Source organism: Erpetoichthys calabaricus, chromosome 7 (assembly GCF_900747795.2).
Source record: "Erpetoichthys calabaricus chromosome 7, fErpCal1.3, whole genome shotgun sequence".
NCBI lineage: Eukaryota > Metazoa > Chordata > Cladistia > Polypteriformes > Polypteridae > Erpetoichthys > Erpetoichthys calabaricus.
Window position 1 is genome coordinate 165,525,691 of NC_041400.2, and position 24,816 is coordinate 165,550,506.

At 36.8% G+C, this 24,816-nt stretch overlaps 1 protein-coding gene across 2 annotated transcripts in view; it reads left to right on the plus strand.

Moving 5' to 3' along the window:
- The window catches only part of arhgef28a (Rho guanine nucleotide exchange factor (GEF) 28a), a 281,479-nt gene that overhangs the window by 71,641 nt on the left and 185,022 nt on the right, over positions 1-24,816 (plus strand). For both annotated transcript variants that reach the window (XM_028805674.2, XM_028805675.2), the window contains exon 4: positions 6,455-6,748. In XM_028805674.2, coding sequence (XP_028661507.2) covers positions 6,455-6,748 — 294 coding nt within the window. The remainder of the gene's footprint in view (positions 1-6,454; positions 6,749-24,816) is intronic.

Below are 24,816 nucleotides of genomic sequence, written 5' to 3' on the forward strand. Positions count from 1 at the left end.
TTAAAGTTGAGGGTCGGATGAATTCAACCCGATATCAACAAATTCTTCAGGATAATGTTCAAGCATCAGTCACAAAGTTGAAGTTATGCAGGGGTTGGATATTCCAACAAGACAATGACCCAAAACACAGTTTGAAATCTACAAAGGCAATTCATGCAGAGGGAAAAGTACAATGTTCTGGAATGGCCGTCACAGTCCCCTGACTTGAATATCATCGAAAATCTATGGGATGATTTGAAGCAGGCTGTCCATGCTCGGCAGCCATCTAATTTAACTGAACTGGAGAGATTTTGTATGAAGAATAGTCAAAAATACCTCCATCCAGAATCCAGACACTCATCAAAGGCTATAGAACTGTCTAGAGGCTGTTATATTTGCAAAAAGAGGCTCAACTAAGTATTGCTGTAATATCTCTGTTGGGGTGCCCAAATTTATGCACCTGTCTAATTTTGTTATGATGCATATTGCATATTTTCTGTTAATCCAATAAACTTAATGTCACTGCTGAAATACTACTGTTTCCATAAGGCATGTCATATATTAAAAGAAAGTTGCTACTTCCAATAATAAACTCAGCCAATGATAAACAAAAATCCAAAGAATTAAGAGGGGTTCCCAAACCTTTTCATATGACTGTATATAGCTATGTTTTTGTTTGTCCTGTACTGGCCGGAATCATCTGTTGGACTGTATTTCTGAGATGTGCTAGTTACTGCTAGAATTCATAGCAATTCACTGAGCACAGAAATAGATGAAGGTTTTTTGAAGTTTGTATTCTGTTTATATTAAACATGTGCTTGTGTATTTTAATAAGCTTACCTATTGTTTAATGTCTTCACATGTAAATATTTCCCTTTCCTAAACTATGGTAAACAGAATGTAGAGATACAAACTCATTTGTTTTGTTATTCCAAGATAGTGGCTCTTATGGTGTGGCAGACAGGGTGACCATTTTTTCAAAATCCAAGACTGGGGAGATTAATTACATCCAATACTTTGTAATGTAAAATACAGGTTAAAGTTACTACATTTATGACAAATAAACATATTCACACTCAGTTTTGCTGGCTTTGTATCTCAGAGTCATGGATTTCAGCTTGTGATCCATAATAAGTTGTTGGTCTTAAAGATTGCAGACAGACTCCACCAGTGCAGTAGTAGTGGGACTTTTTGCATTTTACAGAAGCTCAATAAAGAAATACATAATATTATCATGTTTTGACAAACCCCTCTAAAATATACACCCGATTGACCAAAAAGAAAGAAAACTTCTGACTTGACAGTTACAGTCACAGTAAGGCATTATACAGGTGTATTGCTATTGATATTAAGGAGCCCCAGTAGCGTTTCTTGACACACTTCTGCTGAACAATTCATTGCCTGAAACTCTTCAGCGTTACTATCTCCGAGAGGATGTGCAGCATTGTTCATAATTGCACTCATTTTTGTTTTCATTTTCTCTTTCACTACTACTCCCAGGAGATAGAGAGAGCTTCCCATAATTGAGCCTGCCTTTTAATCAGCTTGTATTATGACACTAGTCAGGCCTGTCATTGATATGGACCCCCACATACTTGCAGCAATGCAACATCTCTACATTGACTATCTAAATAGTGAGTAGGTGTATAGGCTGTTCGTACAGCGAAAGTCAAAAAACAGTTTCTTGGTTTTGCTGATGTTATACTGCAGACAATTTATTCTACACCAAGTAACAAAGTTCTACATTTAACTCCTTTGCTGAAGCAATATTTAATGTGACTATATCCTAAACATTCCAAAAAAAAAATGTGCACATGATCTTGATGTCACTGATTTGGGCCTTTAATTCCTTTGAGTTAGGAGAATCATCATGCTTGTATTGTTTGTTTTGTCTGGACTCTTGAGTAGTATTAATGTACCCACATTTCATCTCCAGTTACAAGATATCTTCCAGTAATAATTCTTTAGCTCAACATCATCTTTGGGATATACAGTAGAATAAAGTGATGCTCCCTTTTTTTGGAGTTACTTTTCTGAACATACAACATAAACTGACCATGCACATGTTTAATTGTTCATGAAGAATTAATTCAACTGACTTATAACTAATCCCTATAGTATCTAGCATATAATGCATCTTTACTCTTTTGTTGTCTATTGTGATTTGCTCCATAGTTTGAACATTTTTTTCTGTCATTGAACTAGACAGCAGGACTGATGTTGGGTCAAGTTTGAGATGCATCCTGTCTCCCTCTTTACAGTGGCACATGAAAGGGGCCTGGTTCTGATACATGTTAGTTAAGTATGAATGAATCCACAAAGGCATATTGTTGTCTAGTTCACTAGTATTAGAAATTTAGCAATAGCTTCTTTTTACATTTTTTTGTGTCCATATTGACTTGTTTCTGAACTATCAAACAAACATTATAAATCAAAAATGAAAAAAAACTTGTCAATCACATAGTTAAACAGAGAGAGGCAAATCTGGCCTCTTACAAATTGAGCACTGTAGAATACCTCCTTTAACTTTTTGTTCAAAAGTTTTTTAATCACCACCTGCATGCATTGCGGATATTTATTATAAACCAAGATATTTATAAGAAACAAATATGAATTAAAAATGCATACAAACTGTAAATGACGTTATAGATATTGCCCTTGTCATGTTACATTAGTACTTTATAGAGGACACACGTTTTTGGTTTCAGGATATTGCTTTAATGTATATTAAATTGATGTTCAACATAAGGTGAAAGTATTGATATTTGAGAATGTTCTATTTTATTGTGCATACTGCATTTTTGATTTGCCGAGTTAACAACTTGTGTGCATTACTTCAGCTTCTCTTTTCTATTCCTCCTCAGTCTTTTAGGACTTACCAATACCTTGCTGTTTTTTTTTTCCTCAGACCTGGCCAAAGTCCATACTATGTTGTTACCATACAGCTCCTCAGCTAACTTTCTGAAAGAGCCAAAAAGTTATAATTGTGAAAATCATGATAATGTCTATGGGTGTTCAATTTTTAAAAATTCCTTTAGTCTGAAAATAAGCAATCCAAAATACGTTTTACATTGTCAAAGATGAATGCTATTCTCCCATTTTATTGCCATCTGTAATATTATTATCTGAAGAAGCTGTTCTTATTTAATAGTATAACATATGTAAACAACATGCATGAGTTTTATGCAGGTAATTATTAATATCATTAAGATTTTCTTCATTTTAAAAAATATGTACAGTATGCTGTTTTCTGTGTGGAGATGTATCTGTAAACTCCTGTTGCCTGCTTAAACATCACATGCAACCTTAGTGGGCTTAACTATGTTTGTAACTGTGTAAAGAAGAAACTATGTATACAGTTTGGAAAAATCCAATATGCAGTATTCACTTTCAATTTTTAACAGCTTCTGCTTTTTTAGCTTGCCTTTTGTTACTCTTCAGTAAAATATAACTAATTTGAAAAGCTTTTTTGTATGCGAGGTATAGATATTAATTGTTCCAAACTTGTTATGCTACAGTAACTCACACTTGCTGCCTCCTATTACCTGAATATATTGTGGCAGGCAGGGCACAATATCTTATAATGTGACAGTGTTGTGGCATTAAAGACCTATTCATAAAAGGAACTATTTAATACAGTGACTATTTTTCAAGAGTGGTGCTGATTTTAAGACTTTAGGCCAAAACATGCTCAGATAACAGATAAAGTCTTTGCACTTGATTATTGAATTGTAGTGGGGTATAGCTAGAGAGGTAAAACACATTTTCATCAAAAAGAAGTAGTTAAAGGCAAGATCCTGGAATTTTTAAGAAAAATAAATAGCCTAGAGATAGATTTCTTAGCTATATTGTTCCTTTTTAAGAATGACCACCTGAACTCTGTATGTGAAACACCATTTTTTTAAAAAAAGGCAGCAAGATGATGTCAAATGAAGGCATGCACATGCAGGTACACCCAATGAGATCAATCACATTCCTGTCAACTGCTGTAGCAGAAGATAATTTTTAAAACTTAAACAAAGTAAATAACAAATTAATAAATACTAACCAAATTGAAAGTAACACATTAAAATTCTAGTACATGTCCATGGAACCCACAGATGAAGCTTTCGACATTTCAGAAATGAGTTGCAGGGCTTTTATTGATTGTAATTTTTAGTATTATTCAAAATATGCTTTGTGTATAGATTATTTTGTGTATATTAAAGTTAGTTTTCCAAACTTGTTCACAGCAAACAGAATTCATTTTTGAAGTATGAGAGAATGTTCAAATTAATTGAAAACTGTGTATCATTTGTGCTCTTCCTTATTTTCTATGTAGAAACCCTGTTCATATGCACAATAGCAAGTAAACAGTTTTCTTTTGTTGTTTTTTTCTGCTTAGTGTGTTTATGTAACTCTAAATCATCCTATTTGTAAACTTTCTAATTCTAAGACCTGCTTTCCACTTAGTGATGTTTCAGAGTAATTTAAATGTCTTAATATACAGAATATTTAGGTGAGGGAAATGTTGTCTTTCATTTACAACTTCTTCCAGTTAAAAAAGAAATCTAGTGCAGTAGCTAACATCATGGATTTTTTATATATACTGTACAGTGACCTGAATACTTAAAGTCATATGAAAAAGTTTGGGAACGCTCTTAATTCTTTGGATTTTTGTTTGTGATTGGCTGAGCTTTCAAAGTAGCAACTTCCTTTTAATATATGACATACCTTATGGAAACAGTAGTATTTCAGCAGTGACATTAAGTTTATTGGATTAACAGAAAATATGCAATATGCATCATAACAAAATTTGACAGGTGCATAAATTTGGGCACCCCAACAGATATATTACATCAATACTTAGTTGAGCCTCCTTTTGCAAATATAACAGCCTCTAGACGCCTATTATAGCCTTTGATGAGTGTCTGGATTCTGGATGGAGGTATTTTTGACCATTCTTCCATATAAAATCTCTCCAATTCAGTTAAATTTGATGGCTGCCAAACATGGACAGTCTGCTTCAAATCATCCCATAGATTTTCGATGATATTCAAGTCAGGGGACTGTGACGGCCATTCCAGAACATTGTACTTTTCCCTCTGCATGAATTGCCTTTGTAGATTTCGAACTGTGTTTTGGGTCATTGTCTTCTTGGAATATCCAACCCCTGCGTAACTTCAACTTTGTGACCGATACTTGAACATTATCCTGAAGAATTTGTTGGTATTGGGTTGAATTCATCCAACCCTCGACTTTAACAAGGGCCCCAGTCCCTGAACTAGCCACACAGCCCCACAGCATGATGGAACCTCCACCAAATTTGACAGTTGGTAGCAGGTGTTTTTCTTGGAATGGGGCGTTCTTCTTCCGCCATGCAAAGTGCTTTTTGTTATGACCAAATAACTCAATTTTTGTCTCATCAGTCCAAAGCACTTTTTTCCAAAATGAATCTGGCTTTTCTAAATGAGCGTTTACATACAACAGGCGACTCTATTTGTGGCGTGAGTGCAGAAAGGGCTTCTTTCTCATCACCCTGCCATACAGATGTTCTTTGTGCAAATTGCACTGAATTGTAGAACGATGTGCAGATACACCATCTTCAGCAAGATGTTCTTGCAGGTCTTTGGAGGTGATCTGTGGGTTGTCTGTAACTATTCTCACAATCCTGCGCATATGCCACTCCTGTATTTTTCTTGGCCTTCCAGACCTGGGTTTAACAGCAACTGTGCCTGTGGCCTTCCATTTCCTGATTACATTCCTTACAGTTGAAACTGACAGTTTAAACCTCTGAGATAGCTTTTTGTAGCCTTCCCCTAAACCATGATACTGAACAATCTTTGCTTTCAGATCTTTTGAGAGTTGCTTTGAGGATCCCATGCTGTCACTCTTCTAGGAGAGTCAAAGGGAAGCACATCTTGCAATTGACTACCTTAAATACCTTTTCTCATGATTGGACATACCTGTCTATGAAGTTCAAGGCTTAGCGAGCTAATCCAACCAATTTGGTGTTGCAAGTAATCAGCATTGAGCAGATACATGCATTCAAATCAGCAAAATTACAAGGGTACCCAAATTTTTGCACAGCCAGTTTTTCACATTTGATTTAATTTCATCCAACTAAATACTGCTTCACTAAAAATCTTTGTCCGGAAAACACCCCAGTACTCACATGTTCCTAGGAAATGAAAGACATACCACTGTTATTTTTTTTGTTGAAGTAGAGTAAATTATCATGCAGGCTGAGAGGAGTTCCCAAACTTTTTCATATGACTGTATTTTTTGTTAAAAATGATCTATGGTATGTATGACCAGTAGGACATATCATTTCACACTTGGAAGTTATGACAAGTAATTTTAGGACAATAAATTAGAAATTGTTACACATTTCTCTTTTGTAGAAAACATTTAATTTAAATATAACTTTTAATCACTATAGCAATATAATAGCATTTCCTTATTTATTAATGTCAAATACTTTGTTTGATTTTAGGTCATAACATACCAGAAAATGTAACGGTGACAGCCTTTGCTAATACTGGTGACAACTCCATCTGTATCCTAGGCAAGAGTTCTCTTAAGTATATCAATAATGATATTGTGGAACTGGCTCAGTTCTTGGTGGATAATTCCCATTGCCTAACTACAGGAAGCCATCTTACACTGATTTCAAGATTTGGAATGACCAATGAAGTAAACGAGAATATAGATAAAAAAATTGTTCTTGCTCTTTCTCACCTGGAGCTCCCTTTTTCTTGGAACATCTTGGGAAATCAGCCTGGTGAAGGTAAGATTTCTTTTATTCTATCTAAATAGTTATAAAAGTAAATAATTGAGATTCAAGGGAGCTCATATTTTTAAAACAGCTTCACTGTGTTTTATTTTAAAATTGGGCATATACTCATTGAGGAATGAAATTCTATTAGAAGTAGGTGTTACTCCTGCAGTATAAAAAACAAATAATAAGATACAAGACACTTCTTATGCAAGTTAAGTTAAATTCTTTACATCCAATTGCCATTACTTAAACATTCATCCATATAAGCCTTACCTATCTAATCACAGAGACCCATAGCCTATACAGAAGGCAACTGTCATAAATCAAGGTTAACACTATATATAATGCTTGCCAGAGAATTAGTCACTTATACATTTTTAACTTGGAACTGAGTATTATTCTGAAAGGTAGTGAGGTGACAAAGTTCCACTCAAGAAAAATAGAAGAAACATTTTTTTTTTCATACAGATGATTTCAAATCAGATCATATAAGTTTAAAACTAGTATCAGATTTGCTGTAATATCATTAGGTGACCCTTAAGTGGTGTTATAAAAATAATATTAAAAATCTTTATACTAATAGCTTAAGTATGCACTGGCGAGCTTTGTTGGGCTGAATGGCCTGTTCTCATCTAGATTGTTCTAATGTTCTAATATTTTATATTTTGAAATGTAAAATAACAGTAAATAAGCTTAATCCATTTGTGAATATATAGCCAAAGCTACAAAACCTGGTGTAGAAAAGAATTTGAAGAGACTATTTAGAAATGCAGAAGGTTGAAAATTAAGATAAAAAAACAATACTGCTTTCATCTGTAACCACACTCCACAGTGAGATAGATAGATAGATAGATACAGTGGTGTGAAAAACTATTTGCCCCCTTCCTGATTTCTTATTCTTTTGCATGTTTGTCACACAAAATGTTTCTGATCATCAAACACATTTAACCATTAGTCAAATATAACACAAGTAAACACAAAATGCAGTTTGTAAATGTGGTTTTTATTATTTAGGGAGAAAAAAAAAAATCCAAACCTACATGGCCCTGTGTGAAAAAGTAATTGCCCCCTGAACCTAATAACTGGTTGGGCCACCCTTAGCAGCAATAACTGCAATCAAGCGTTTGCGATAACTTGCAATGAGTCTTTTACAGCGCTCTGGAGGAATTTTGGCCCACTCATCTTTGCAAAATTGTTGTAATTCAGCTTTATTTGAGGGTTTTCTAGGCATGAACCGCCTTTTTAATGTCATGCCATAGCATCTCAATTGGATTCAGGTCAGGGACTTTGACTAGGCCACTCCTAAGTCTTCATTTTGTTTTTCTTCAGCCATTCAGAGGTGGATTTGCTAGTGTGTTTTGGGTCATTGTCCTGTTGCAGCACCCAAGATCGCTTTAGCTTGAGTTGACGAACAGATGGCCGGACATTCTCCTTCAGGATTTTTTGGTAGACAGTAGAATTCATGGTTCCATCTATCACAGCAAGCCTTCCAGGTCCTGAAGCAGCAAAACCACCCCAGACCATCACACTACCACCACCATATTTTACTGTTGGTATGATGTTCTTTTCTTGAAATGCTGTGTTCCTTTTACGCCAGATGTAACGGGGACATTTGCCTTCCAAAAAGTTCAACTTTTGACTCATCAGTCCACAAGGTATTTTTCCCAAAAGTCTTGGCAATCATTGAGATGTTCTTAGCAAAATTGAGATGAGCCCTAATGTTCTTTTTGCTTAACAGTGGTTTGCGTCTTGGAAATCTGCCATGCAGGCCGTTTTTGCCCAGTCTCTTTCTTATGGTGAGTCGTGAACACTGACCTTAATTGAGGCAAGTGAGGCCTGCAGTTCTTTAGATGTTGTCCTGGGGTCTTTTGTGACCTCTCGGATGAGTCGTCTCTGCGCTCTTGGGGTAATTTTTGGTCGGCCGGCCACTCCTGGGAAGGTTCACCACTGTTCCATGTTTTTGCCATTTGTGGATAATGGCTCTCACTGTGGTTCGCTGGAGTCCAAAGCTTTAGAAATGGCTTTATAACCTTTACCAGACTGATAGATCTCAATTACTTCTGTTCTCATTTGTTCCTGAATTTCTTTGGATCTTGGCATGATGTCTAGCTTTTGAGGTGCTTTTGGTCTACTTCTCTGTGTCAGGCAGCTCCTATTTAAGTGATTTCTTGATTGAAACAGGTGTGGCAGTAATCAGGCCTGGGGGTGGCTATGGAAATTGAACTCAGGTATGATAAACCACAGTTAGGTTATTTTTTTAAACAAGGGGGGCAATTACTTTTTCACACAGGGCCATGTAGGTTTTGGATTTTTTTTCTCCCTAAATAATAAACACCATCATTTAAAAACTGCATTTGTGTTTACTTGTGTTATATTTGACTAATGGTTAAATGTGTTTGATGATCAGAAACATTTTGTGTGACAAACATGCAAAAGAATAAGAAATCAGGAAGGGGGCAAATAGTTTTTTCACACCACTGTAGATAGATAGATAGATAGATAGATAGATAGATAGATAGATAGATAGATAGATTAGATAGATAGATAGATTAGATAGATACTTTATTAATCCCAAGGGGAAATTCACATACTCCAGCAGCAGCAAACTGATACAAAAAACAATATTAAATTAAAAATGATAACAATGCAGGTAAAAACAGACAATAACTTTGTATAATGTTAACGTTTACCCCCACCCCCACCCCCCCCGGGTGGAATTGAAGAGTCGCATAGTTTGGGGGAGGAACGATCTTCTCAGTCTGTCAGTGGAGCAGGCAGTGACAGCAGTCTGTCGCTGAAGCTGCTCTTCTGTCTGGAGATGACACTGTTTAGTGGATGCAGTGGATTCTCCATAATTGATAGGAGCCTGCTGAGCACCCGTCGCTCTGCCACAGATGTCAAGCTGTCCAGTTTGAAGAAGTTGTATTTCTCTTTTCAGAAGACAATAAGGGGAGACATGATGTGGCAATGGTAGCATTGCTGCCTCACAACAAGGAGACCAGGATTAGAGTCCAAGGTACTCCCTACATGGAGATTGTATGTTCTCCCCATGTCCACATGGGCTTTCTCCAGGTGCTCCAGCTGCCTCCCACAGTGCAAAGACATGCAGGTTAGGTGGTCTGGTGTTGCTGAATTGGACCCTGAAATGTGTGTGTATACATCCATTCTGTGGTGGGCTGGCGTCCTGTCCAGGGATTGTTCCTGCCTTGTGCCTGATGCTTGCTGGAATAAGCTCCAGCATTCCCGCGCCTCTGCACTAGGTAAATGGATCAACTAGATTACAGCAAAATGAATCAAATGCCTCTTATCTATTTATTACACAAGCAATTAAAAACAAATGACCTACCTATTCACTGTCCCAATGTTTTCATTTTATGTGTTGCTGTATTTTTGTAACTTTGAGTGTGGTTTGATTTAAGTGCACTTTAGGACCACCAGCTGTTATAAATGGCTTCAGTACATACAGTAGTTTGCATTGGCTACTCATATGTGATTTTGTTAAAATAATATTGCTATCTGCATTGAGTTGTCTACTATTACACATAAGGAAGACAGTTTGATATCTTAATGTTTCTGAACTCAACAGGTGGGGAGAGAAACCTCAAATTGAAATACTTGGGTCCTGCTGTCTACTGGGAAATGCAGGCAGCCCAGAGGAAGTTGTGAATCTCTGGTTCTTTTTAATGACTATTAGAGCTTGTATATGGGGCAACAATAATTGCTTGAGGGCTCACTTGGTTGTCGGCCTGAACGCTTTATAGAGGCTAGAGGAAAAGTTAGTGATAAGAATTTTGGTAAAGTCTTGCATTCTAAGAGAAATTAGGAAGACTGTAAGTAAAACAGGCCAGTTGCCCCCACAATACAAATAGTTTGCTGTACCTGTTTCAGTAAGCTTTCAGATGTGTTTGCCTTGGGATAAATACCTGGGGAATTGCCTATAATTGTTTAATTCTGTGAAAAAGCTTATAGTATAAGAACTGATACAAGTTTACCATCTTAATTTTTTTTTCTCTGACTCACTGTGTAATCCTGACTAAATCCCTTAACCTGCCTCTGACATACAGTATATGTATCTGTATGTCAGCAATTTTAGTATACTGTATCTCACTAGTGTAAGTTGCCTTGGGTAGAGACATCTGCCAGTTAGTAATAAAAACATTCTTGTGCCAACCTCACATTTGTTTACATTTTTCATTTTATATATTCTTTATTTATGGTTGTTCACTGCTGGACTAAGTTACAGTTTACCTTTGGGTAAGGTATTTTTGAAGCAAAGTGCTTGAGGATAATATTGCCTATTGTGTACAGCTTGGTAAGATTTGACATATTAAATAGTTGACAAACAAGTTTAAAATACTCATTTCCTTTAGGTGAGACTTTTTACATTTTTAAAACTAAGCCAATGATAAACCCTTAGTGTTGTGAGCAAAAAATATTGGGCTCACCCTACTCTGAAGCAAAGGAGGTCTAGAGGACAGTTCTAGATTCTCTATGAACAACTCAGGCAGCATCCAAAATTCCAAGATTATACATGGATGTCGATCTCCATTAAGGTGCAGTGATAAGTGATTGTGTCTTTGTAATATTTACATTAGCTTATTCCTACCACTTAAAAAAAAATAAATCATTCCGCTATACAGTATGATATGATATACAGTATTTTGAAACAGTGTCATATGGTGGTACACCGGACAATATTCATATCCAGGGACTGTAGATGAGGCTGGGAACGGGATGGATGTTATTTACAGTATAGTAATCCCTCCTCAATCGCGGGGGTTGCGTTCCAGAACCCCCTGCGAAAGGTGAAAATCTGCGAAGTAAAAACCATATGTTCATATGGTTATTTTTATATATTTTAAGCCCTTATAAACTCTCCCACACTATTATAAACATTTCCCGCACAATTACACAGCATAAACCCTTTGTATTCTCTTAGATATTACAGTTAGGTCCATAAATATTTGGACAAAAACAACTTTTTTCTAATTTTGGTTCTGTACATTACCACAATGAATTTTAAATGAAACAACTCAGATGCAGTTGAAGTGCAGACTTTCAGCTTTAATTCAGTGGGGTAAACAAAACGATTACATAAAAATGTGAGGCAACTAAAGCATTTTTTTAACACAATCCCTTCATTTCAGGGGGTCAAAAGTAACTGGACAAATTAAATAACTGGAAATAAAATGTTCACTTCTAATACTTGGTTGAAAACCCTTTGCTGGCAATGATAGCCTGAAGTCTTGAACTCATGGACATCACCAGATGCTGGGTTTCCTCCTTTTTAATGCTTTGCCAGGCCTTTACTGCAGCAGCTTTCAGTTGCTGTTTGTTTGTGGGCCTTTCTGTCCGAAGTTTAGTCTTCAAAAAGTGAAATGCATGCTCAGTTGGGTTAAGATCAGGTGATTGACTTGGCCATTTAAGAATTCACTTCTTTGCTTTAATAAACTCCTGGATTGCTTTGGCTGTATGTTTTGGGTCATTGTCCATCTGTATCATGAAACGCCGCCTAATCAATTTGACTGCATTTAGCTGGATTTGAGCAGGTAGTATGTCTCTGAGCACCTCAGAATTAATTCGGCTGCTTCTGTCCTGTGTCACATCATCAATAAACATTAGTGTCCCAGTGCCACTGGCAGTCATGCACGCCCAAGCCATCACACTGCCTCCACAGATGATGTGGTATGCTTTGGATAATGAGCTGTTCCACGCCTTCTCCATACTTTTTTCTTGCCATCATTCTGGTAGAGGTTGATCTTGGTTTCATCTGTCCAAAGAATGTTTTTCCAGAACTGTGCTAGCTTTTTTAGATGTTCTTTAGCGATGTTCTTTAGCAAAGTCCAATCTAGCCTTTCTATTCTTGAGGCCTATGAATGGCTTGCACCTTGCAGTGCACCCTCTCTATTTACTTTCATGCAGTCTTCACTTTATGGTAGACTTGGATATCGATACGCCTACCCCCTGGAGAGTGTTGTTCACTTGGTTGGCTGTTGTGAAGGGGTTTCTCTTCACCATGGAAATGATTCTGCAATCATCCACCACTGTTGTCTTCTGTGGACGTCCAGGTTTTTTTGCGTTGCTGAGTTCACCAGTGCTTGCTTTTTTTCTCAGGATGTACCAAACTGTAGATTTTGCCACTCGTAATATTGTAGCAATTTCTCGGATGGGTTTTTTCTGTTTTCGCAACTTAAGGATGGCTTCTTTCACCTGCATGGAGAGCTCCTTTGACCGCATGTTGTCTGTTCACAGCAAAATCTTCCACATGCAAGCACCACACCTCAAATCAACTCCAGGCCTTTTATCTGCTTAATTGATAATGACATAACAATGGACTTGCCTACACCTGCCCATGAAATAGCCTTTGAGTTAATTGTCCAATTACTTTTGAGCCCATGAAATGAAGGGATTGTGTTAATAAAAGTGCTTTAGTTGCCTCACATTTTTATGCAATTGTTTTGTTCACCCCACTGAACTAAAGCTAAAGCTGAAAGTCTGCACTTCAACTGCATCTGAGTTGTTTCATTTAAAATTCATTGTGGTAATGTACAGAACCAAAATTAGAAAAAGTTGTCTCTGTCCAAATATTTATGGACCTAACTGTAGGTAAGATTTGTTGAAATTATGTATGTAAACACACTGTTTATATACAGTAAAACCTAAGTATTATTTTAAAGATATCGAGCATCTCCGATATCACATATGTTACAGCCACTACGACAGACAGGCCACCAGAAATAAATACGTACAATGCAAGAAAAAATGTATACAGTAAAATGTGTGTAGAGTGACACTAAACCATGTACATGTAATAAGTACTGTACATAGAAAATTAATTATGGTTACTCACCAACAATGACACAACAACTTGCCCGATAACGATGAGTTTAATTTTACTGCACAACAAAGGAGAGCATTACAGCTCTTCTAAAGGAGACACTTCAGGAGATTGTGTAGCACCGCCGTTGTTCTTCTTCCGGCAGTCTTCAATCCAAATCACTAAAGCAGATTCCATCCGGACTACCGCCTTATCACATCCACTTACAACTCGTTTTGCGCCCTGGTTAAAGGACACTGCGGCCATAGATCTTATATTCTTTTCCTCCTTTTTAAATAAAAAGAATCGTGGACTCATTGATGCCGTAATGGCGTCCTGCAGCGGTGTAGCTGTTCCCTTCCTTCAACATATCCAAAACTTTTACCTTTTCGGCAATCATTAGCATCTTCCGTTGGTGCTTGGGCACGGCCCCTGAAGCAGTAGCAGGAGCACGTTGATGCTGAATGAGCGAGACTTCCTGGTTAACGCAGCTGAATCGAATTCGGCACACCATCGCTGAGCCAATCAACACACAGGAACTTAACTGCGTGCTCTGATTGGGTAGCTTCTCAGCCTCCGCCAATAGCGTCCCTTGTATGAAATCAACTGGGCAAACCAACTGAGGAAGTATGTACCAGAAGTAAAAAGACCCATTGTCCGCAGAAACCCACGAAGCAGCGAAAAATCTGCGTTATATATTTAGATATGCTTACATATAAAATCCGCAATAGAGTGAAGCCGCGAAAGTCGAAGTGCGATATAGCAAGGGATTACTGTACATGAAGAAGTAAACATTATCCTAATTGAGAAGTATAACTACAACATTTCTAGTGTTCAGTGTTAAAAGAGGTAGTCATTTGCAGTTAAGCACATTCACTAATACCAATCAATCCAAAAATGAGTATGCAGACCCCATACTCATCACTCTATGAGGCAAGAATGACAGCCCTACACTACCACTCTGCCTATATGTTAAAATATTTTTACTGAATTTAGTAAACTTCAGCTTGATTAAACCTAAATGCATAAATGTAACCTTATGCTCAGTTTTGGTCACTAGATTGTAATTGTACTAGATGGCTAAAGCATGTGCATGCACAATGACATAGGCTTTTTTTTCTAGATTTGTTGAACTGCTTTATTCTTGGCTCATACTAGAAGGAGCAGTGACTTTCTGTAAAAGCGCTCTTTTTACCACCATTTTACGAGCATTAATATGCATTGCAGTGGAGAAAATGTAAAAATACTTAGGTGTGAATGGGTCCTTAGTGGAAGTCAATTCTGCTAAAAGAATCTCAAATAGTTTAGTGATGTTAAGTTACAATCAGGTGGTGTTCCCTGGCTTATATTTGTATATCCCTTTTTGTTGTTTCTGAATGATTCTTTTTTAATGTTTTTTGTTATTATGCAAACATTGTTAATTTTATTATGTATCTGTTATTTAGTATTTACATATAATGCATTTTCTTATGTTCCTTATGACAAAAAACTAATATTTCATCCTGTTAACTAAAGTCATTTACATAATGTTAACATGAATTACATCCCTTGTTACTAAACCACAGTTAATAATACTTTAGCCACATGCTAAATTGCCAACCCCCTTTTCCCTTTTATGGCTAAGCCACTTATTATCAAAAACACACAAGAGCTGAATTGCTTAGTTTAAATATATGAACTATTACTTACATATATACTGTACATCCCACATCCCATACAAAATTATCAATCAGAAGATTTAAGTCTAGTAAACAATTTTAGTTTTACCCAACAGTTCTTTCTTAAAGAAATTAACAAGTAAAATCACGTTATTGAACCTAAGCTGGCAAAAAAAACTAATAAGAAAAAAAAACAGTCCTGTAAATGGTACCACACATAAATGTTGCAGTCCTGATAGTTGCTTGTGATTGTGGAGTTGCTCCCCAGCTGACTCCTTCGCTCTAATAGAACGTATGGAAATCACTTGTTCCCAGCAGAAGCAAGCTGACACTCACGTCTGTCGTGTCAAGTGTTAAGTTGGTTGTGATAGTGATTCAGCTGCCACAGCATCCAATAGCAATGATGAACTCCAGTGCCTGCTGACGTCTACTTTGTTCAACCTTTCATGGACAGCACACCACTTTAGCGTCTTGAACACAGTTTGTCCAACCACCAGCATCTCCTGATAGTTAACTGCATGCTAGAATCAACTCTTTGGTAAACAAAGTTATGTAGCTAAAGTTTACCAATGAAATAACCAAAATTGTCATGGCATTATCTCAAATATAGTTAGGTTGTCGACAACTTTACTGATACTCTCACCATTACTCTCTGTTTCCCTTCTATTTTTTCTCTTTTGTTTCTTCATACTTTGTAGTTCTTGTTGCTTTGCAGTTCTACCAAAGCTTTTTCCACTTCTGTGTTAACGCATTTTTTCCTTTTCTATCCCTTTTCACTTCAGCGTTTTGCTAAAACGTTTAATCATCTCCCTGTCATGTCTGTCTCACCCTTTCTCTCTCACTATCCTCACAGCTTGTGGATAGACCAATCACTAGGACGCTTCCTTGATCTCTGACATGTGCCCTCATTGCTACTATCTAAACAAAATAATTTAACATAAATACCAGCATTTACTTTTAATTTTAAAACATTTTAAAAATAATTACTTAATAATTTAACAACATGTATTATAAAATAAACTGTTTTAATCCAATTTTAATTATATCATTAACATTGCTATTACCACCACGTAACTCAAGGTTTAAAGGGCTGTAGATTTTTCTGGGTTTTTGATTACTTTTGCTTGGATATTAGTTCAGACTTGTTAGTTTTGGGTTGCATTTTAGGCAAACACTTTTATTGCCTAATTTTTGCCATTTTCCCCGTTTGTATTGTTCTTGTGCTTCCTTTTTACTATTTAAGATAAATTATTTATAAAGATTATTGTTGCCTTGTCTCTCAAGCCAGTGATTTTATGTTTATGTTTTATGTTACCATTTCCTGGTCATTTTTTTCTAAGTGCTCACAATATTCTTTAGGCTATGTCAATGTGCTCCTAACAATATATGCCAGTCCCCTTGAATTTATCATTGTCACATTTTCGGCAGAATATTTGCATCATCTGGCAAATTGTTTTGGCTGGCAAGTTGTTCAGATGGAGAATAAGAGGCTGCAATGAGAGCAATACCTGGATTCTTGTATACAAAACAATACAAGGACTTGAGATCTAGAGATAGGCGTTTGTACATTGTGGTTTGTGTACTATATGTAATATATATTACACAATATATATGCAAAAAATAAATTACAATGTATACATTTAAAATAAAAGGAATACAGAGAAAAATTATTAAAGCAAATGTTTCCTTAGTGGTATGTTAACGTGCATCTGTCAGCTGCAAAACCTCTTGTGCTCTCCAGAATGAATGTTTCTGAATTTTTTCAGTGACCTGCCATCTGCTTACTGTGACTGAGATAATTCCAGACACCTGTTGACTTGGACATTGATAGGCATTGTAGAAAATGGATGGAGGAATTGATTGATTATTGATTTGATGTGTGTAGTCTACACTGCATCTATAAACTTTTAATACTGTATGTACAGATGAAAGAAAAAGAGAAACAATACAACAAAGTTCACAGGTTGTTTGTGCCTGTATCCAGTACAGCTCGCTGGTTGATTATGTATAATCCACTGATGAAGTGGTAACTTCTATCTGAAATGTCAATATTTATAATGTTTAGAGGAAACCCGAAGTATAACTGCAAAAGTACAACATTGATATGCATTTCCAAAAAGACACATCAGGGGCCATATTCAGTTACTTTTTTCACTCCTTGTAAATGCTTTCTTTAAATTTCTGATTGAATTTGGACAAAATGGTGAGATAATGAACAGTTTTCAAAGATACATTTTAATTTGAAACATTTTCAAAAATATATTGTTTAAAAGTAAATCATTAAATGTAAGTTGGCAGTAAAGTAACTACATATTGGGTGTAACTTTGAGAAGTTGCCTGGTAGCTGTTTTAACTGCAATTTTAACTGCTATTGTGTTTAATCTAGAAAAACCGGCTTTTATTATTTTGATCTAACGACTTTTTTTGTACCTGAATAGAGTTTTTGCTGAGAAATATTCTTGTTGTAGCTTGTTACTAAAACTACGTAATGAACTATGTACTAATTATTCTTAAGTAAACATCACATGAGATACACACTTGACATTAATGTTAAGTCATAATATTGATATGAAATTAGGAAAATGTGGCTTGCCGGTCTTTAGGTGAGGGGAGAGCAGTTCTCCAGGTGAAAAGTTTAAGTTCCATGGGATCTTGGTCATAAGTTGATTAAGAAGATCAGGAGACTGCTTCAAAAGTTATAGTATCAGCCATGGTTTTACATTCTATTGCACAATGATTGTGAAATTTTAGCTAAAACCTAACTCCCAATTTACTAACTCTTTACTGCTCAATGTCCATATCCACCTTTATTGTAAGATTTTAGTAAGGCTGAAAAATGACATTGTGGATTTAAGTAGCCTGAATGATTTTCCTACACAGGATTATCTGTCTTACTCTCTGTGAAGTTATAACAAGATTAATAATAGATGTCAAAGAAGATTGGTCATCTGATTTAACCCTTGTATACATGGGATTTTCAGGATTTAGCACAATAATCACAGGCCACAGTTACATTTTTGTTACCATTACAACATAGCACCTGATACATGTTTGGAACATGGCACCTGACATACAGTACAGCATTTAGTTGTTTTGCAATCTGGTGTTACTGGTCATATATGGCATCTTCTGTGCTTATTTTGTTTCTCATTTTTGCTTCTGTAAGAAGCTGTTTCAGGTGATGTGGCTTGTGTTGTTTTGCTCTGAGCAGCTGCTTGCTTGTCTCCCTTCACCTTCATCTTCCTCCTCATCTGAGCTCTTTTCCTCCACAATTCCCTGCCTAGAACATTCATGGTCTTATAACATCAGAAGTGTCACTCTGCACTGTCTCACTCTGTGTTCTTCACTGTTGTCGGGTAGTAAATACCAGTTTTTGGCATGTTTTTGGTAGTAAATCTTTGTGGATGAAATGAGTGAGGAATACCTGGGGAACTGCTTCCACATTGAATCATATGACCTCATGAGATTAATAAACGTGATGTTACAAGGTACTTATACAAAAGTTAAGATGTAAGAAATAAACCACTCAGATATTCTTTAGTAGGTACAGTATACTGAACGTTCACACTGGGAAAATCCAATATGAATTGTGTGGGTTTTGTTTCTAGGATGTGGTGGGAATTCCACAGAATAAATTGAATGCTGTAGCTGAAGTAAAAAGAGACTCATCAGTCTTTTCCACCTTGACCGTTATCCAAAACAAATAAAGCAGAAGGGGGAAATGAATATGATGATGATAAAAATAAGTGTTGCTGAAACTAAGTTTTTCATTGCTTTTCCAGTATGACAATGATACCTACATACCAGGAAATGAGTTTAACTGAGCACCCTAAGGCAGCAGAACATATGATTTCCTTAGTTAAGAAACCTTCAACCTTGCAGTGAAACGTGTAAATCGCAAAGAGCTTGTACCATACGTTTAGTTAACCATATGGGACTCTGACATTAATGTCTTGTGTATGATTAAGCACAGGGTGGTAGGAGTGTTTGAACTTCTTAGCCCTTATGTGTTTTTTGTTACATAAATTGTATTCTACAACTTATGTGAAAACAAATAGTCACGGAGGGTTACACAGATGAGCATGCATAATATATCCTGAAAAATCATTTGTTATAGAATTATTCTGATATGCCTACAACCAGAAATGGAACAGTTGGAGGAATTATTAAAGACTAACCCTTCAGACCTCAATCTGGAGAAAAGCCAAGCAAAATGACACCTTTTATTGGCTAACTAAAAAGATTACAATATGCAAGCTTTCGAGGCAACTCAGGGCCCTTCTTCAGGAAAGATGTAATCAAGAAGTAAGCCTGAGTTGCCTCGAAAGCTTGCATATTGTAATCTTTTTAGTTAGCCAATAAAAGGTGTCATTTTGCTTGGCTTTTCTCTACATTCATAATGGCTAACACGGTACAACACCCTAGTACTACAGACCTCAATCTGTAATTTTAAAATATTCCAATGGTTATTCAATAATAATAATAATAATAATCTTTATCACCTGCTTCATATTGTTGACTATAATACTTTTCTGACGTTTGTCCATTTTAGAATAATTCATCTAATTTCTTCAGACCACTAGTATCTGTTACTGTTTACTTTTTTTAAAAATAGAAGAGCCATTCAAGCATATGTACTACTGTATAATAAAATAAGAATATGTGTTCAAGCATAAGAAACAGGGAGTTAGAAATAAGATTCTGGGCAAGCTTACGCATGAAATGACTTTGCAAAAACACTGCATTGCTGTCTGTGTAACAGCAATAATAGTCTCAGGATTATATGATACTGGTATAACTTTGTCTCCTAGACTGTCCAAAAGATAAGACAGAGACAAAGGCATGGTAGATTGCGATGGTGAATGTAGTTTTAGTTTACTCCAAAAAATAAAGTGTGCAAAAGACTGCTTTCTCATTTTATTTCAAAATCTTGTGTTAAATATTTTGTTAAATTACATATACTGTACTTAATAATGTAAAAAATTACATATTTCTGTAAATTTAAATGCCTAGTTACTGTTTATTTGCTGAATTTAACAGATCTGAAAAAAAACCATACAAGTTGGCATGTGCAACATTTGGGAACCTTTCCAGTTAATTAATTTAATTGCCTCATTAGGCCCTAATCTAAGGAATGTGACGACAATAGATTCTGTGATTGATTGAACCTTTCAGTGTATTGTGCTTTCACTCAACAATCAATGTCTCCTCTAACTCGCTGACTATGGGTTTGGAAAAATAAGAAAATGTCTCACAAGGCAGGAAAATCTATAAAAAGATATCTAAATTCTTTCTATTTGTATTTGTAAGAAGTTAAGATAGGGAAGAACAAAAAATCCTTGATGTAGCTGTTTGTAAACTGGTCAGATACGCAGAGCAAACTCCCATATCACTACAGCAAACCTACAGGAAGGTTTGGTAGTGCAGATGAAGTAAGCCAGTAGGAATAAGGATGGACCAAAGCAAACTCATTAACTGGGAATTCTGAAAAAAAAAGTTGCCATAACCACAACACTAACCAAACTCAAAATGGAAATCACAAATTTGATATGTGATGTTTCTTTGTTCCTTGGGGGATGAACCTTAAGGGGCAACATCCTCAGTGGTTTTGTGATTGAGCTTAGCATCTATTGTACCAAACCCTTCAATGAACTGCCTGTCCTTCCGATGAGCCCCTAAAGGGAGAATTTATAGATCTCCACCACTCTTAAAATATGATTGTCTGAAAGGAACTGTACAGAAAGTTCTTCACAGGCATGGCAGGTTTTCAGATTTATGGGCAGTTTTAGCAGTGTCACTGCTTTAAGATAAATGTATAAACAGTTGCATATTCTATTTCTGAACAGTTTGTGATTCACAATACAGTTTCCTTCTAGCTACCTCCATTGTATCCACCATACAGTATGTAATAGTTGTTTAAATGAAACCTCCATCTACTTCAGGCATTGCATATGGCAGAGTGCTTTCCTCAGAAAGGTCAGTGTCAAAATCTTGAATAAAAGTAATTATTTTGAATGTCTATTTTGAATGTCATGCTATTGTCTTTAACTAATGTTGGAAAACCAGAAGGCATGTTTTGTGAAACCCTGCTGCTTTGAAGTAGACAAACTCTTAAGTTTTAAAGTCTTTTGTTTCATATTTGTGTTAATGTTCTGTTGACCGCTTGTTGCTTATTACTTGTTTAGACAGACCTTTTTTTAAAAAAAAAATATACATTTAATTAAATGTAGGTACACTGTAGAAGAAAAATGTCTGGGGGAAAGGATAGCATGGCATAATTATAAAAAATACCCTACAAATAGTAAAATTATGCCTTCAGTTTGATGATTGATTTCAGTTTTCTCTTATTTCTTCTGAGTTAATAAAAGTTTTACAATGAATGTTAATTCTGAAACATAATAAAACATTATTAAGCTTAGAGTATAAAGACATACAAGAAAGCATTAAATTTGAAATAATAATGTAGCAAGAGAATGTACAGAATGACTATATATATACTGCTCAAAAAAATTAAAGGAACACTTTTTAATCAGAGTATAGTATCAAGTCAGTAAAACTTCTGGGATATTGATCTGGTCAGTTAAGCAGCAGAGGGGGTTGTTAATCAGCTTCAGCTACTTTGGTGTTAATGAAACTAACAACAGGTGCACTAGAGGGGCAACAATGAGACGACCCCCAAAGCAGGAATTGTTTAACAGGTGGAGGCCACTGCCATTTTTCCCTCCTCATCTTTTCTGACTGTTTTTTCGCTAGTTTTGCATTTGGCTACGGTCAGTGTCACTACTGGTAGCATGAGGCGATACCTGGACCCTACAGAGGTTGCCAGAAGGTTTGCTGTGTCTCCCAGCACAGTCTCAAGGGCATGGGAAAGATTCCAGGAGACAGGCATTTACTCTAGGAGAGCTGGACAGGATAGTAGAAGGTCCTTAACCCATCAGCAGGACCAGTATCTACTCCATTTGGGCAAGGAGGAACAGGATGAGCACTGCCAGAGCACTACAAAATCACCTCTAGCAGGCTACTGGTGTGACTGTCGCTGATCAAACAATCAGAAACACACTTCAAAAGGGTGGCCTGAGGGCCCGACATCCTCTAGTGGGCCCTATGCTCACTGCCTGGCACATTGGAGATCGATTGCCATTTGCCATAAAATACCAGAACTTGCAGGTCCACCACTGGCGCCCTGTGCTTTTCACAGATGAGAGCAGGTTCACCCTAAACACATGTGACAGATGTGAAAGGGTCATTAGAATCCGTGGAGAATGATATGCTGCCTGTAACATCGTTCAGCATGACTGGTTTGGTGGTGGGTCAGTGGTGGTCAGGGGAGGCATATCCATGGAGGGACGCACAGACCTCTACAGGCTAGAAAACGGAACCTTGACTGTCATTAAGTATCGGGATGAAATCTTTGGACCCATTGTCAGACCCTATGCTGGTGCAGTGGGTCCAGGGTTCCTCCTGGTGCAGAAAAATGTCCAGCCTCATGTGGCGAGAGTATGCAGACAGTTCCTGGAGGATGAAGGAATTGATACCATTGACTGGCCCCCATGCTCACCTGGCCTAAATCCAATAGAAAACCTCTGGGACATTATGTTACGGTCTATCCAATGCCACCAGGTTGCACCTCAGAATGTCCAGGAGCTCAGTGATGCCCTGGTCCAGATCTGGGAGGAGATCCTCCAGGACACCATCCGTCATTTCATTAGGAATATGCCCCAATGTTGTCAGAAATGCATACAAGCGCATAGGGACCATACAAACCACTGAGCACGATTTGGAGTTGCTGCAATGAAATTTCGGCAAAATGGACTAGCCTGCCGCATCATTTTTTTCACTGATTTTCGGGGTGTCTTTGAATTCAGCCGTCTGTAGGTTGATAATTTTCATTTCCATCAAACGATGTGGCATCCTTTTGTTCCTAACACATTACCCAGTCCATATCAGTATAGATATCCAGCATGATTTTTTTCCCATTGTGTTTTCAAAGTGTTCCTTTAATTTTTTTGAGCAGTTTATATACAGTAGACCCCCACAAAGTCACGGTTCAGGATTTGTGGACTCAGTCGTTCGCAGATTTTTCCTTAGAACCTAACTATTAATTGTTAGCGGAAAGCGCAAATATCCTCTGCAATTTTTTATGGCTTTACAGGAAGCAACCACTGAAGGAAACGCGGTTTGGGATGGTGAAAGTAGCCAATCCGAGAGCTTTATTCATTTCTCCTTGCTGTTGATTGACTGCTGCCCTGTGACGCGTCTCCAGCTGAGTGTGCTCGTGTTTTCCATTTTGTTATTGTATTCATTTTGTTATTCTTAAACGCACAAGATGTCGCCGAAACACCCTGCACCTTCTAAGGCTTCTGGCACTGAGCCTAAGCGCCAGAAGAAGTTTAAAACACTCCAGGAGAAGGTTGAACTACTGGATTTGCTCTGAGAACTATAAAGTTATGCTGCTGTAGTGCTACCACTATGGCATTAATGAAAGCACCACACGCTACATAAAGAAGAGCGAAGCAGAGATCTGGAGTACCGTGTCTGTAAATTTCTGAGATAGTGCCAAAAAGGTAATGACCATAAGGAATAAAAATATCATCAGGATGGACTCTGCCTTGGCACTGTGGATCACCGACTGCAGGAAAAAGAACATCCCCTTGGACGGTAACATCATCCATGAGAAAGCACGGAAATTGTACCAGCAGTTTGCTACAGGAGACAATGTAGCAACTTCCCATTACAATGTTCCTGAAACCTAGAAAGAAAAGCCAGCACGAAACCCCACCAGAAGAAGCCTGTCCAAAGATACGACTCCTCCTGAAGAGCCTGAAGAAGAGGTGCCACCTGAGGAGATTTAAATCCTTTGCATCATACTGCACAGCTACTTCATCATCAATATCATTCATCATTGGTGGGTACTCGTACATTTTACTGTATTTTAATTAAGTGAAATTATTATGTATTTACTCTACTTATAACAAAGAAAATGACAGCGTATACCAAAGAAAACGCGCTTGCATGAATTACGGTACGTATATCGGTAAAATCGGTATTTTACATTCTAGTGCTGTGGGAGACATTGCAGCACAATACTGTACAGTATACGGGTTTACCTTAACATTCTGTTTTCAGGTAATGTATTAAGGTAATTTTTTAGGTAATGTATTAATGTATTAAGCTGAGTTTGCAACTAAATTAAAGTGCTTTGGGGGCATACTGTATTTAGGGTTTAAACTATAAAAATAGGCATTTAAAAGGAATTTTTTAACCACATCCAAAAGTCGCGGTTTTTCACAATTCGCGGGTGCTGTAGGAACGTAACCCACGCAAATTGTGGAATATATATTACATATTTGTTAGTTTGATGAAAGTTTTGATGTTTTAAAGTCATAAAAGTATACATGATATGTTTGTAGGAGATACTGTATCACATTCCTGTCCGTATTTTATTTTGTTGATGCTGTGGGCTTTATAATATTCATTGGATCTCAGAAAAATGTAGTGCCCTTTCTGTTTTCAAATACAGTCCTAGTTTTGCTCAAAATAAAGGTATAACATTAGGCATAAATAGCTAAAAGAATCCTATATAGACACTTAGCTTTGTTGTC